We start from the raw sequence: 12,169 nt of genomic DNA on the forward strand, positions 1-12,169 counted from the left end.
AAACTGCCTAGAAAGCTGCCTGCAGTGATGAATGCCTGTAATCCCAGTGGTTCAGGAGGCTGAGGCAGGAAGATCACAAGTTCAAAGCCAGCCTCAGCAAATTAGTAAGGCTCTAGGCAACTTAGCAAGACTCTGTCTCAAATAAAAAATAGAAAGGGCTGAGGATATAGCTCAGTGGTAAAGTGTCCCTGGGTCCCATCCCCAGTACTACAACAAAAAGTAAACAAAACAACAAACAAACAAACACACACATATGACCCAACTACCTAGAAAGTAATGAGAGAACACTTAAAGCCAAAATCTATGAAAATCTATGAAGAAGGGCTGGGGATCTAGCTCAGTTGGTAGAGTGCTTGTCTTGCATGCACAAGGCCCTGGGTTCAATTCCCAGCACCACACACACACACACACACACACACACACACACACAAATCTATGAAGAAAACAAAACTATATTTAGAGGGAAATTTTATAACTTTGAAAATGCCATCATTATTCAAGAAGAAAGTTAAAAAACAATAGGACAAAACAAAACTAAATACAGTTGGTGCTCCATGTCCCTGAGTCTATGTCTGAGGACTCCGTGGTGGCACATTGAGCCAACTGAGGATGGGAATGATTCAGAAAAAAAACTGTGTCTGTACTGAACATGTACAGATGTTCTTCCTTGTCATTATTCTTTAAACAACACAGAATTCACAGTCACTTACACAGCATTACACTGTATTAGGTTTTCAGTAATCTAGAGATGATTTGAGCATGGGGATGTTTGGGGGTAATAGGCAGACACTGTGCCAGCTTATATGAGGAACATGAGCCTCTGAGGGTTTTGTCATCCGCAGGGCCCTGGGAGGGGGCTAAGACCACATCACCATGAACACTAAAGGATGGCTGACGACTTATCTTACAAAGCAAGAAAACAACCATAAGATAAATAAAAACGAGCCAGGTAGAGGAAATGAAAGACAAAAAACAAAGTGGCCAATAAATAAATTTCAAACTGGTTATTTGAAAAGAATAAACTTAAAAAGTTAGTTCTGAGGCTGGGGGTGAGCTCAGGGGAAGAGCGCTTGGCTTGCGGTGTCTGAGGCCTGGGTTCCCAGGATCACAAAAACAAAAAGTTATGAGAAAAGGTAAAAATATGCCAGATTAATGATGAGAAAGAAGAAGAAATCAGACAGGAGGCATTAAAATAATTTAGAGAATCCATGCAACAATTTGGCAACATATTCAAAAACTTAATGATGCCAAAAAATCAAATTTTACCAAAACTGACACAAGAGGAAATGGAAAACCTGAATGTTCCAACAGACAGTGAGATGATGACTAAAGGGAATCACTGGAAAAGTCCCAGAACGAAGGGCTCACAGTTTACTTTCATCTAAATTTTAAAAACCAGAACAGGAAAACTCTGGTGTAATTTAAGCTCTGCAAGCCACAGGATGTGCTGGGAAGCTCCTGGATCCATTTCATGAAGGGCAGGATGGGTTAATTTTTTTTGCAGTGCCGGGGCTGGAAGCTAGGACTTTGTGTGTACTAGGCAAGCCCTCTGCCACTGAACCATACACATCTCCAGCCCCGAGGCAGAATAATTTTAATCCTAAAACCTGATGAAGATACTATGAAAAAAGAAAATTATATGCAAAGACTAAAAATGTTAGCAAAAGGAACCAGGAAACATACAAAAGAATAACAAATTAACACATTATGTCCAAGTTAGGTTTACTCCAGAGCTTAAGGGTCATTCTGAATGAGGAAACCTACTCACATATTGTTACATTAATAAAATATTAAAGGAAGAAAAACAATATGGCCATAGGAATAGGTCCTGAAGATCATCGGCTGTAATCCAGCTGCATACAACCCAAACGCCAACACACAAGTGATGGTCAAAGTCGGAGCTGGGGAAACAGGAGAATGCACTCTTCCCTGTACTGACCAGATTGATAAGAGCCGAGGAGAGGCCTCCTGCATGGCTGCAGCCCAACACATGCCTGCCAGTTCTTTGGGAAGGTGAGCTTGGATGTTTGGGGGTAATATGCAATCAGCTCTAACTACAATCAGCTCCCTCTAACTACAATCAGCTCCCTGGAATCCACAGTACAGAAATAAAATCAGTGTTAAGGAGGCCGAGGTAGGAGGATCGCCAAGTTTGAGGCCAGCCTGGGCCACTTAAACCCTGTCTCAAAGTAAAAAATAAAAAAGGGCTGGAGTGATGGGAGGGGAGGGGAGGGGAAGGGGGGATAGGAAGGGCAGCAGAATAAAATAGACATTATTATTGCTGTATGTATATACGTGACTGTATGACCAATGTGATTCTGCAACCTGTACAATCAGAAAAATGAGAAATTATACCCCATTTGATTCAAATGTATGAACTGTCAAGATCATTGTACTGTCAGGTATAGCTAATAGAAAAAAAGAATCAATAAATGGGATGGATTCAAATTAAAAAGCTACTTCTCAGCAAAAGAAGCAATCAGTAAGTTGAATAGAGAGCCTACAGAATGGGAGCAAATTTTTATCACATGCACATCAGACAGCACACTAATCTCCAGGATCTATAAAGAACTCAAAAAACTTAACACCAAAACCCCCCACAAATAACCCAATCAATAAATGGGCTAAGGATATAAGATGATATACAATTGATTAACAATATATGAAAAAATGTTCAACATCTCTAGTAATTAGAGAAATGCTGACAATCAAAACTTTTCTAAGATTTCATCTCATTCTAATCAGAATGGCAATTATTAAGAAAACAAACAACAATAAGTTTTGGCTAGGATGTTGGGGGAAAGGCACACTCAAACATTGCTGGAGGTACTGCAAATTGGTACAACCAATCTGGAAAGCAGTATGGAGATTTCTTAGAAAACCTGGAATGGAACCACCATTTGACCCAGCTATCCCACTCTCCAGTTTATACCCAAAGAACTTAAAAGCAGGATACTACAGTGATGCTGCCATATCAATGTTTATAGCAGCACAATTCACAACAGCTTAATTGTGGAACCAACCTAGTTGCCCTTCAATAGATGAATGGATAAAGAAATTGTGATTTATACACACACACACACACATATATATATATATATATATATATATATATATATGTGTGTGTGTGTGTGTGTGTGTGTGTGTGTGTATACACACACACACACACACACACAATGGAATATTACTCAGCATTAAAAGAGAATAAAATCATGGCATTTACAAGTAAATGGATGGAGTTGAAGAATATCTTGCTAAGTGAAGTAAGCTGATTCAAAAAAAACAAAGGCCAAATGTATTCTCTGATAAGTGTATGATGATACATAATGTGGATGTGGGGGAGCATCAGAGAATGGAGGTACTTTGAATATGGCAAAAGGAGGGAGGGGATGGGAGGAGGCGTCAGGGTAGGTAAGATGGTGGAATGCAATAAATATTATTTCCCTAGGTACATGTATGGAGACATGAATGGTGTGACACTACTTTGTGTACAACTAGAGAAATGAAAAATTGTTGCTTCACTTTTGTACTATGAATTGAAATGCATTCTGCTGTCATAACAAATTAGAATAAATAATTTTTTAAAGGGGAGGGAGGGAGGGAGAGAGAGAGAGAGAGAGAGAGAGAATTTTAATATTTATTTTTTAGTTTTTGGTGGACACAACATCTTTCTTTGTATGTGGTGCTGAGGATCGAACCCGGGCCGCACGCATGCCAGGGGAGCGTGCTACCGCTTGAGCCACATCCCCAGCCCATAGAATAAATAATTTAAAAAAAGAAAAAAAAAAAAGGGCTGGAGTGTCGCTCAGGAGTACTTGCATAGGATGCACAAGGCCCTGGGTTCAATCCTCAGTACTTCAATAAAGGAATAAATGTATACAAGTGTCCAGACACACACAGTGGGGATCTGGGCAACACAAAAGGTTATTAATTTTGATGTGGAGTGGATGGAGGTGATATTGGGCAGGGAGAGCAAAAAGGGATCAATATGTAATACTATTCTCAGAGGATACAACATAGATGTGAAAGTATATTTTTGTTTTGCATTTGTATGAAAACCTAAACACTCATCTTTGGTCTAGACGTACAGCTGATTTATTTGTCCCTCGGCCAGAGAGACACGGCTTGGGTTAGCAACTACCTTTCAGGACCCTTGCAGACGCAAGTGAAATTTCACCCCCAAGTTCCTGCCCAAGTGCTCTCTGGGGTAAATCAAAACTTTGAAATAACAGTGCATGTACTTGGATCTGTGCTTCAGAAAGCACTTTAGGACCTTTCAAATACCTGTCCTCAGGTCCTGGGAGAGCGTCCCAGAGAGCAGTGAACTTCAAGTTTACTTTGCAGTGCCAGAAATCACATTCTTGCTCTGAGGAGCTGGGGGGAAGCAGGGCTGTGGCTTCCTATTGAAGTGGTACCTGGCGGGGCAGCATGTTGGGCTTGGCGGAGAACTAGGAAGATGTCCACACACGCCCGTCCTGTGCCTGGTGTGCTGGGTGGTTCAAGTCAAACACTGCCCTGCTGTGCCCATGAGCAGCACTGGTTCAGCTGTGCTCCTGGGGGCGGGGGCTCCCCACACCTTCCCCGTGTGCTTTAGATGCTGTGCTTTGCTTTGGGAAGTGGAGCCCTTTTCTGCTTTAACCTCTGGAATTTGTTTGACATTTGGTTCCAACTGTCAAGGTCAAGAGGGCAGTGGTGGCTGGGGTGACTGGATGGGCAACAGGAGCATGTCTTGGTTAAATCTACTTCTTTGCCTGGTCCACATTGAACTCTGACTTGACATATCTGGAGAAAACAGAAGCAGGTCGCTTGGCTCACTTAAAGCTCATGGTCACTGACTTCAGGTGGGCATGGCTGCTGCCTGGCAAAGGCGTCGCGCTGCTTTAGCCGTACACTCTCCCACCATCCTCCTTGGCTATTTTAACTTCCTTCTCTCCCCAAGTCTCCATCACCTCCTGCCCTATACTCACTCCTGGCTGATCTGAAAAATGAGCACCATTTTCTTGATCAGCTCATCTGCCACCACTCCTTTATGGCCGCCCCTCCTTGTCCCCTCTTTAAGAGATGAGGTCACCTACATTGCCCAGGCTGGCCTCTAACTCCTGGACACCCGGATCCTCCTGCCTCAGCCTCTGGGACGAGAGGGGTTCACCACTACCCCTGCACCAGCCACCCTTCCCTTGTAAGGCACAGGTATTTCTCTCCTTCATGCAGGGCACGACTCCTTCAGACAGCTGGCAATATTCGGTGTCTCCAATCTCTCTCCTTCCATTTTTCTCTTGGACCTCCTCCCTCCCAGATTTCAGATTACAGCTCCATCAAAACTGCTCTTAGGAAGGTCTCCAGTGGCGCCAGTGTGGCAGGATCCATTATGAATTGTGGTCGTCCTCTGGTTGGTTCATCTTTGAAACCTTTCTGGACCTGCGTGAGCCACTCCTGAGCCATTCCTATCTCTGGATGGTCCTGCTTAGCCTTCCATTTATCTCTTAACTCTAAAGGACACATCCATCCTGGGGGCTCGGCCCAGCAGCCTCGGGTGGGAAGGTGAGCAGGGCACAAGCTGCTGGAGGGCGGCAGAGGCTGCATTGTATTGTGAATGCCGTGCCATACTTGGTGTCTGTCATCGCTGAAGATTCTAGAATCTATGGAACACCAGGAAACGAGAAGAAAACAAACGAGTCTGGGAAGTCAACAATGCATTTTATTCCACAGGAAGAAGAGAGACGACTCTGATATGGGAACCAGATTCCAGATCTGCACACACGGTGACCGAGTGCTCGCACAGTGGGGAACAGACCTTCTGTTTTCAGAAGTTCACCAAGCAGCTGCCATCATTTTTTGAGGCACAGATGACACTTGAAAACGAGGTGGCCCTGGAGCCTTCTGAACACTGGGGTGGGCACCCACCAGGCACAGCAGTTTGGGGCCGGGGCTGAGGTCGCCCAACTGTTTCCACCACTCAGGGCTGGGGCCTGGGGCTGGGCACGTTGGCCAAACGTGCTGGCTCAGGGGACTAGGATGGCTTTTGGTCTCCTTATTATCTTCCCCCTTTTCATCCCATCAATTTTACTTTCCTCAAAGAGGAACTATGCATTTTGAGGCAGCATTAAAATTGGTAGAAATTGTCCTGACAAAGTCTCAGACACCATAGGCTAAATACCCATTTAAGAAGAAATAGGATATTTATGGAGCCTGGGCAGGGCCTGCTTCTTCCACAGCTTTGGATTCTGTCTCAGCAAATTATGAAGCAATGGCAAAACCCCTGAAATCTTGCCCAGGCTGGGCACGAGGGCTGCAGGGCAGGGAGGGTGGGGGAACCCTGTAGTTGGCCCTCTCTTGCCTGGTAGCCCTGCCCTGTTTGGTCTCTGGATCCCCTTTTAACATCTGCCCCTTCAAAAGTGCAAATGTCAGAGGAAGGGGCTGTGTCTCACAGGAGATGGACAACCATTTAAAGAGCTGATTCAATTAGAAAGCAGCTGGAAGAGGACAGTGCACACCACCAAGCACCGGCTCCCGGGCAGCCCTTGGCTCCCTTCCTCAAGTCAGAGACCACAGCACTTGGGATTGCTGGGCCACAGCAGGTTTCCATAGCAATATTAGCTTCTCAATCCAGCAAGGACATCTCAGGGTGACTCTGTCCCAGCAAGTGACAGAAGGCTCACTGATGCATAGAATCAACCCTTCTGAGAGTTTCATGTGGAAGAGAGAGGCAGTGGGTGACTGATGACCTCAAGCCAGACTTGTGGGGGGCAGGGACAGAGGTTGGAGAGGAAGGACAGGGGAGCTAACACTTGGCCTTTCTGCTGTGAATCTTGAGAACACTGATATCCTCATGATGTCACTTGGAGAGCCACAAACCCCTGATCTCAAACCACTTGGCCTACAAAAAGCTAGACTCAGTTGTGCCACCCCCTGGCTTGTAGCCCCATGAGAACTATCCACTCCTGGGAAGCACTACCCAGGTGCAGAAGCGCTCTTCCTCCTCTCTGAACAGACCCACGCATGCGCACAGGGGGTGGGAGGGGAGGGCAGAAGGAAGTGGGGAGAGGGGTTGGCTTCATCTGTGTCGTGGAAGGGGTGGGCTGTGGACTTTGAGCATCCAAACCTTCTACACATCCACTGATCCCCCAGGCCTCCTTGGGTCTTCAGCTACATGTGACAAGGTTGTAGAAACTGATTAGCTTTATTAAAATAAAAAATTTAAAAATTACAGGTGAGTCCTTCCCTTGTAGAGTGAGGCTTTCCTGCCCTCGTTTTCTTTTTCCTTACAGAAAAGGGGAAAACTGAAGCCGAGAGCCAGGCAGAGCCGACTCTTGGACCAGGCTTGGATTCAAACCAAGGTCAAGACATGCTCTGGCCAAACCCTAGTTCCAAGAGAAGCTCACGAGCGCAGGTCTGCACAGGTCTTCAACACTCGTGTTTCCCTCTCTTCTCTAAGACCTTCTTTTCCTTCCTCCTTATCCTGGTGTCATCATCCAGGTCCCTCGGGCAGTGACACCAGCACACGGGCCTTCTCATCAAGACAGCCCACTCATGTCTCAAACCTCTCTAAAAACTGTGCACATCAACTGAAGACAACGTCACCCCGGAGTGGGCGAGACCAGGCAGGGGAGAGCCAAGGGGACACAGAGTAGGAAACCACCAGGGGAATCTAAGCAGCGGGGAATAGTGTGAGGACAGAGAGGGCCACAGGGAGCGCTCTCTCTGGGGCAGCCAGTCACCGCCAAGGGCTCCCTCCTAACGCTCAACCTCACCTCCACCTGCTCCTGCAAGTGCAAAGCTCAGACGCGACACTCCTCAGCTATGGAGAACGCCCCTCTCCACAGTGCCCTGGATGAGGTGTGGAGAACTAGTGCAAGAGAAGATCCTGTGCAATTTATGCGCCTTTACAGGTGACAAACCTTCACTCACAGCACAGCCCTGCTCGGAAGCTCCTGTATATTTACAGACACGCAGTTGTACATATATACATGTTAACAAGATACAGGGCAGTTTAAAAATTAGATTCATCTCAGTGCTTTTGTTTTTTCGACGTTATTCAACCGACACCTTTTAAAAATTACTTCCCCGGCCCACAATTAACTCCATTGGGTTCCCCCATGAGGGCTTCCTTTCCCTTGTTCCTTGGTATCTTCCCCCAGACCTTCTGGTTCCCCTCTGATCTGAGCCGGGGGCACAGGCGTCCGTCTTCTGGGTGGCCAGGTCTGTGTCTGGGAGCGTCCCTCCAGCAGCCGGGGCCTCTAGGAGTCCAGCTCCAACTGCTCTTGATTTTCACTGAGTCTTAACATAAGCTGTTGTTCATAGTAAAGGCTCTTTGCATAGTTTATTTCTTGGGATAACTTGACAGCAAGGACCTCAGATTTCACATGGACCTAAGAGGAGAAAAGAATGAGCATCTCATTCTCAGGGTAAACCAAATGCGACCAGCGGTGTGGGCGGCGCAGCTCCACCAGCCCGGCGGCAGACAGGATGACACTAAGAGGCTTTGAAGAAAAGCACAGTCCCAAAGGCCCCCTAGTTGATTCTGACTTACAACGTCACAGCCAAAGCAAACCCGAGTGCATTCCTGGGCAGGGGCAAGGTCAGAGGTCCTGCAGAGAGGGGCTCAGTAAGGCCACTGGTGTTTCTGCAGAAAGACCATTCAGTGGAGGCACCTTCCCAGGAAGCAGGTGAGCCAGGCAGGACTGACACCTGGGTGTCAGACCACAGCCTCAGAGGGGCAGGCCTCCTCACCTGTTCAGCCACAGTCCCCTGAGCCCATGCTGCACAGGGAGGTGGCTGTGGCCTGGGTCCTGGAGTGGGGCTGGCTGGCCTCAGCCTCGACTTCCTTAGGGGTCAGCTGTGTGACTGAATGAGTCATCTCCCCTGACCCCTGGCTCAGCAGCACAGTGGGGACAATGGCAGAAAATAACCTGCACCAAGCACCCAGTGTGCAGCCTGGCGCACAGCGTGCCCTCCTGATTGCTGGTCCCCTGGGGGAGCTTTACTATTCAGAAGTTCTGCCAGAGCAAGGCCGCCTGCACCCCAGGGTGAAGTATGATTTTTATCTACAATAGGTACTGAGCATGCCAGGTACTGTTCCTTTGTTATCAGAGACAATACAGGGTGAGCTCTATCTCCATCTTATAGTTAACGCACTGAAGATGAACAGTCAAGTTCAGGCGCATGAGAACCCTGAATTCTGTTAGTTCTTTCTCACAATTAACCAGAGTGAGCCCTGCTATCTGCTGTATTGATGGGGAACAAGGCACAAATGCTGAGAAATGTGAAGCTGGAGGGCAGCAGCTGCAGCCTGACCCTCTCAGACAAGTCCCAGTAGCGATCAGAGGCAGAGGGGAGGGCGACAGGGGCTGCCACCTTTGGACCAGAGCTTGCCCATCTCAGGGTCAGGGGGCGGTTGGGGACTCACCATCGGCTTCTGGTGGGACGGGCCTGGGATGGACACGCCGCTGCTTGTGCTTGCCGCTTTCTTGGTCACCTGCACGTATACTTTGCCGTGGTCCTTGGAGACGAGGCAGTGGTAGAGGTCGTCGTATTTGACCTCGAGGAAAATGGCCTCTCGGTCAACATAGTCCCCGCTCTTCAGGAAGTACACGGCTTTGGAGGAGATGAGCACACAGTAGCTGTCGATGTTCTCCACGGCTATGAAGCTGCACAGGGAGAGGAGAGTGGGAATGTGAGCTTCTCCTTCATGCTGGGAGCCAGGCTGAGCACGGGGCTGAGCACGCAGGGAGTGGGTAGAGCCTGCCCAGGGTTCTGGGGTCTGAGGGCCTGAACTTGAACCCAGGAGCCCTCACTCACCACACCTTGGGCAGGTGGCTCCACTGCTTGGCACCTGTTTCCTCATTTATAAACTAGGAATCAGAGGGACCCTGGCCTCAGGGGCTGCTGTTGGGCCATGTAGTTCCCTTCCACAAGCACTGGGTAAATGTTCCAAGTGATGGTGACTTTGGGTTCCACCAACAGACGCGATTTCAGATCCAGAAATGGTACCTGTGGGGTGTTATCTGGTGGGTATCTTTGGAGAGCTTAAGCCTTAGAGGAAACTGAGCAGTGCTGTGTTGACAGAAAGAAGGTACCGTGCTTTTAAATGTTAAACTGAAGGAGCAGCTAGGGCATGCTGCCTAGCACGCAGGCGGCCATGGCAAGGGCTAGAAGACATGGCAGGGTGACGAACATTGACGGAGCCAAAGAAGAATTCAACAGGTTTCCCAAGCTGCGTGATGCCAGGGGACAGCAGGACACAGCAGGGTCTCACTTCCACATTCACCCTCCTGTCACCCCGCCTTGCTCAGTCCTTCCAGGGAATTGGAACTCTGAACTCCACGTTCAGCAAACACCAAGTTAGAAAGTGCTTTCTTGGTAACATTGCAATCTCCATTTTCCATTTTCAAAACTTATAGTCATTCCTTTGAAGAGATTAGGGCCATTCAGGAAAACCTAACCTAAAAAGAAAAAAAAAAGGAAAGAAGAAGTCCACCTCTTCTCTCCCACGGAGCTTACAGACTGGACGTGGGAACCTGCGCAGCCAGCCTCTCTGCTCAGCTGCTGGAGGAAGACTAGTGAACTCTGGGAAGGGCACCGACAGCTCCCCTGCAGCCTGTGCTGGCCTTTCACGATGGGGCTGGACCTCAGGGGACAGCGAGGGAGGACGGACGGCGGCAGGAATACTAAGAGCCGACAACACATGGGCTGTTGAGCGCCTGTTCCAGGCTGCTGGCCTGGAGCAGGGGCTCCACCTGAAGCAAGCGCCTCTGGAGGAGGCCGAAGGCCTCAGGTGGCAGGAGGCCTGCCTGCTGGCGGCCTGGGGGTGTTCCTGCTGGGCACCTGCTCCCTCCATGTGGGGTCAGCCCTCCCCAGAACACAGCCTCACTCCCGACCAGCCCACCTCCCCAGTCTAAGGATTCACAATTCCAGTTTCTCGAAGCTTCCCCCAAAGGCTCACCCCTCCCCGACTCTGGCTACTTCCCTGCCTTGGCCTCACAGGGCGCTGCCCAAGGCAGGTTTGTTCTTTCAGGTTTCCTGGTCAGTACTCCAGCTCTTGGGCTAAGCTCTAAGTCCGCGGAGTGGGGTCCACACCTTACGCCCCCCCACCTCCCTGACTGCTCTCCCCATGAGGACGCAGGCAGCGTCCACCTTGTTCCAGCTGTCTTTTAATTACAGCCCCCATGACAAACACTGGGGTTTGTTGTTCTATTCTGACTAGTTGGCAATGCCAAGAATGCAGACTTGTAAAGTCCCGATGCCAAAATTAGAAACACCCGGCAGCCCCAGCGCCCAGGCTGCTCAGCAGACTTCCTCACGGCCCACACTCTGATAGCGTCACAGGCGACAGCATCACGGATGCGAGCTGAATGGAATCTAAATTAGCTGGTCCAGGGAAGACAGAAGGACAGAGACAGAAGGAAAGACACAGAAGAAACATGTCCTGCCAAATGGAGAAGCATCATGGCCCCAGCTGGAACTCGTAGGGGAACTGGCTGAAAATCCAAAGCCAGCCTCCATTCCTGAGCACTCGGGGGGCGGGGAGGGCAGGCGCAGGCCAGGAGGCTGTCATGGGCTCTCAGGGACTGCAAAGGTGGCTGCTGTAGGTGGACAGCGCACATCCACCCTGTGTGGCCTCACTACCACTGGCATTTACACCAGGAAGCAGCCCTAAGGCCAGGCAGAGGGCTGGCTGCTACTGAGCTGAGTGCGCTTCCTGGAGGGGACACCTGTGCAGGCTTAGAGCAGGCTCCCCTCCGCCATGCTGCCACAGCAAATCCTCAGCAGGCCCCCAGGAAAGTTCCAGAGGAACAGCTCTGAGCTGGGAGGCCCTCCTGAAAGGCAGAGCAAAGTGAAGGGAACGGGGGCTGGGTGGGAGGGAAGCCCCCCCAGCTGGGGACGCAGAGCAGGTCGTTGGCTTTCTTGGTGGCTATTTTTTCTCCTCTCCGATGGGGGAGGCCAGTGCCTGCTGGCTTCCTTCACAGCCAGCATGAAGCTCCAGAGGGTCATGGCCATAGGAGCGCAGGCAGAGGGCGGCGCTATGGAATGTGCTGGGATCTCTCTGCCCAAGTCCAGGCCCCATTCATACTCTGGAGCTGCTGCTGCTAATCACATATTTGGACATAAAATGTTCTAAAGTTTTCAAAGCAAAAGCAGATCAGAGCCAAGGGCATGATTGGGAGAAGAA

The 12,169-nt window shown here is 49.2% G+C and overlaps 1 protein-coding gene across 6 annotated transcripts in view; it reads right to left on the reverse strand.

Annotated features, from left to right (window-relative positions):
* Positions 1-6,177: 6,177 nt before the first annotated feature.
* VPS13D (vacuolar protein sorting 13 homolog D) overlaps positions 6,178-12,169 on the reverse strand; it is a 253,975-nt gene continuing 247,983 nt past the window's right edge. For all 6 annotated transcript variants that reach the window (XM_081305180.1, XM_081305183.1, XM_081305182.1 and 3 more), the window contains 2 exons: positions 9,407-9,647; positions 6,178-8,369 (listed from right to left, as the gene is read on the reverse strand). In XM_081305180.1, coding sequence (XP_081161306.1) covers positions 8,238-8,369; positions 9,407-9,647 — 373 coding nt within the window. In that variant the 3' untranslated portion in view covers positions 6,178-8,237. The remainder of the gene's footprint in view (positions 8,370-9,406; positions 9,648-12,169) is intronic.

Source organism: Spermophilus citellus (genome assembly GCF_964194105.1).
Source record: "Spermophilus citellus genome assembly, chromosome: 9".
NCBI lineage: Eukaryota > Metazoa > Chordata > Mammalia > Rodentia > Sciuridae > Spermophilus > Spermophilus citellus.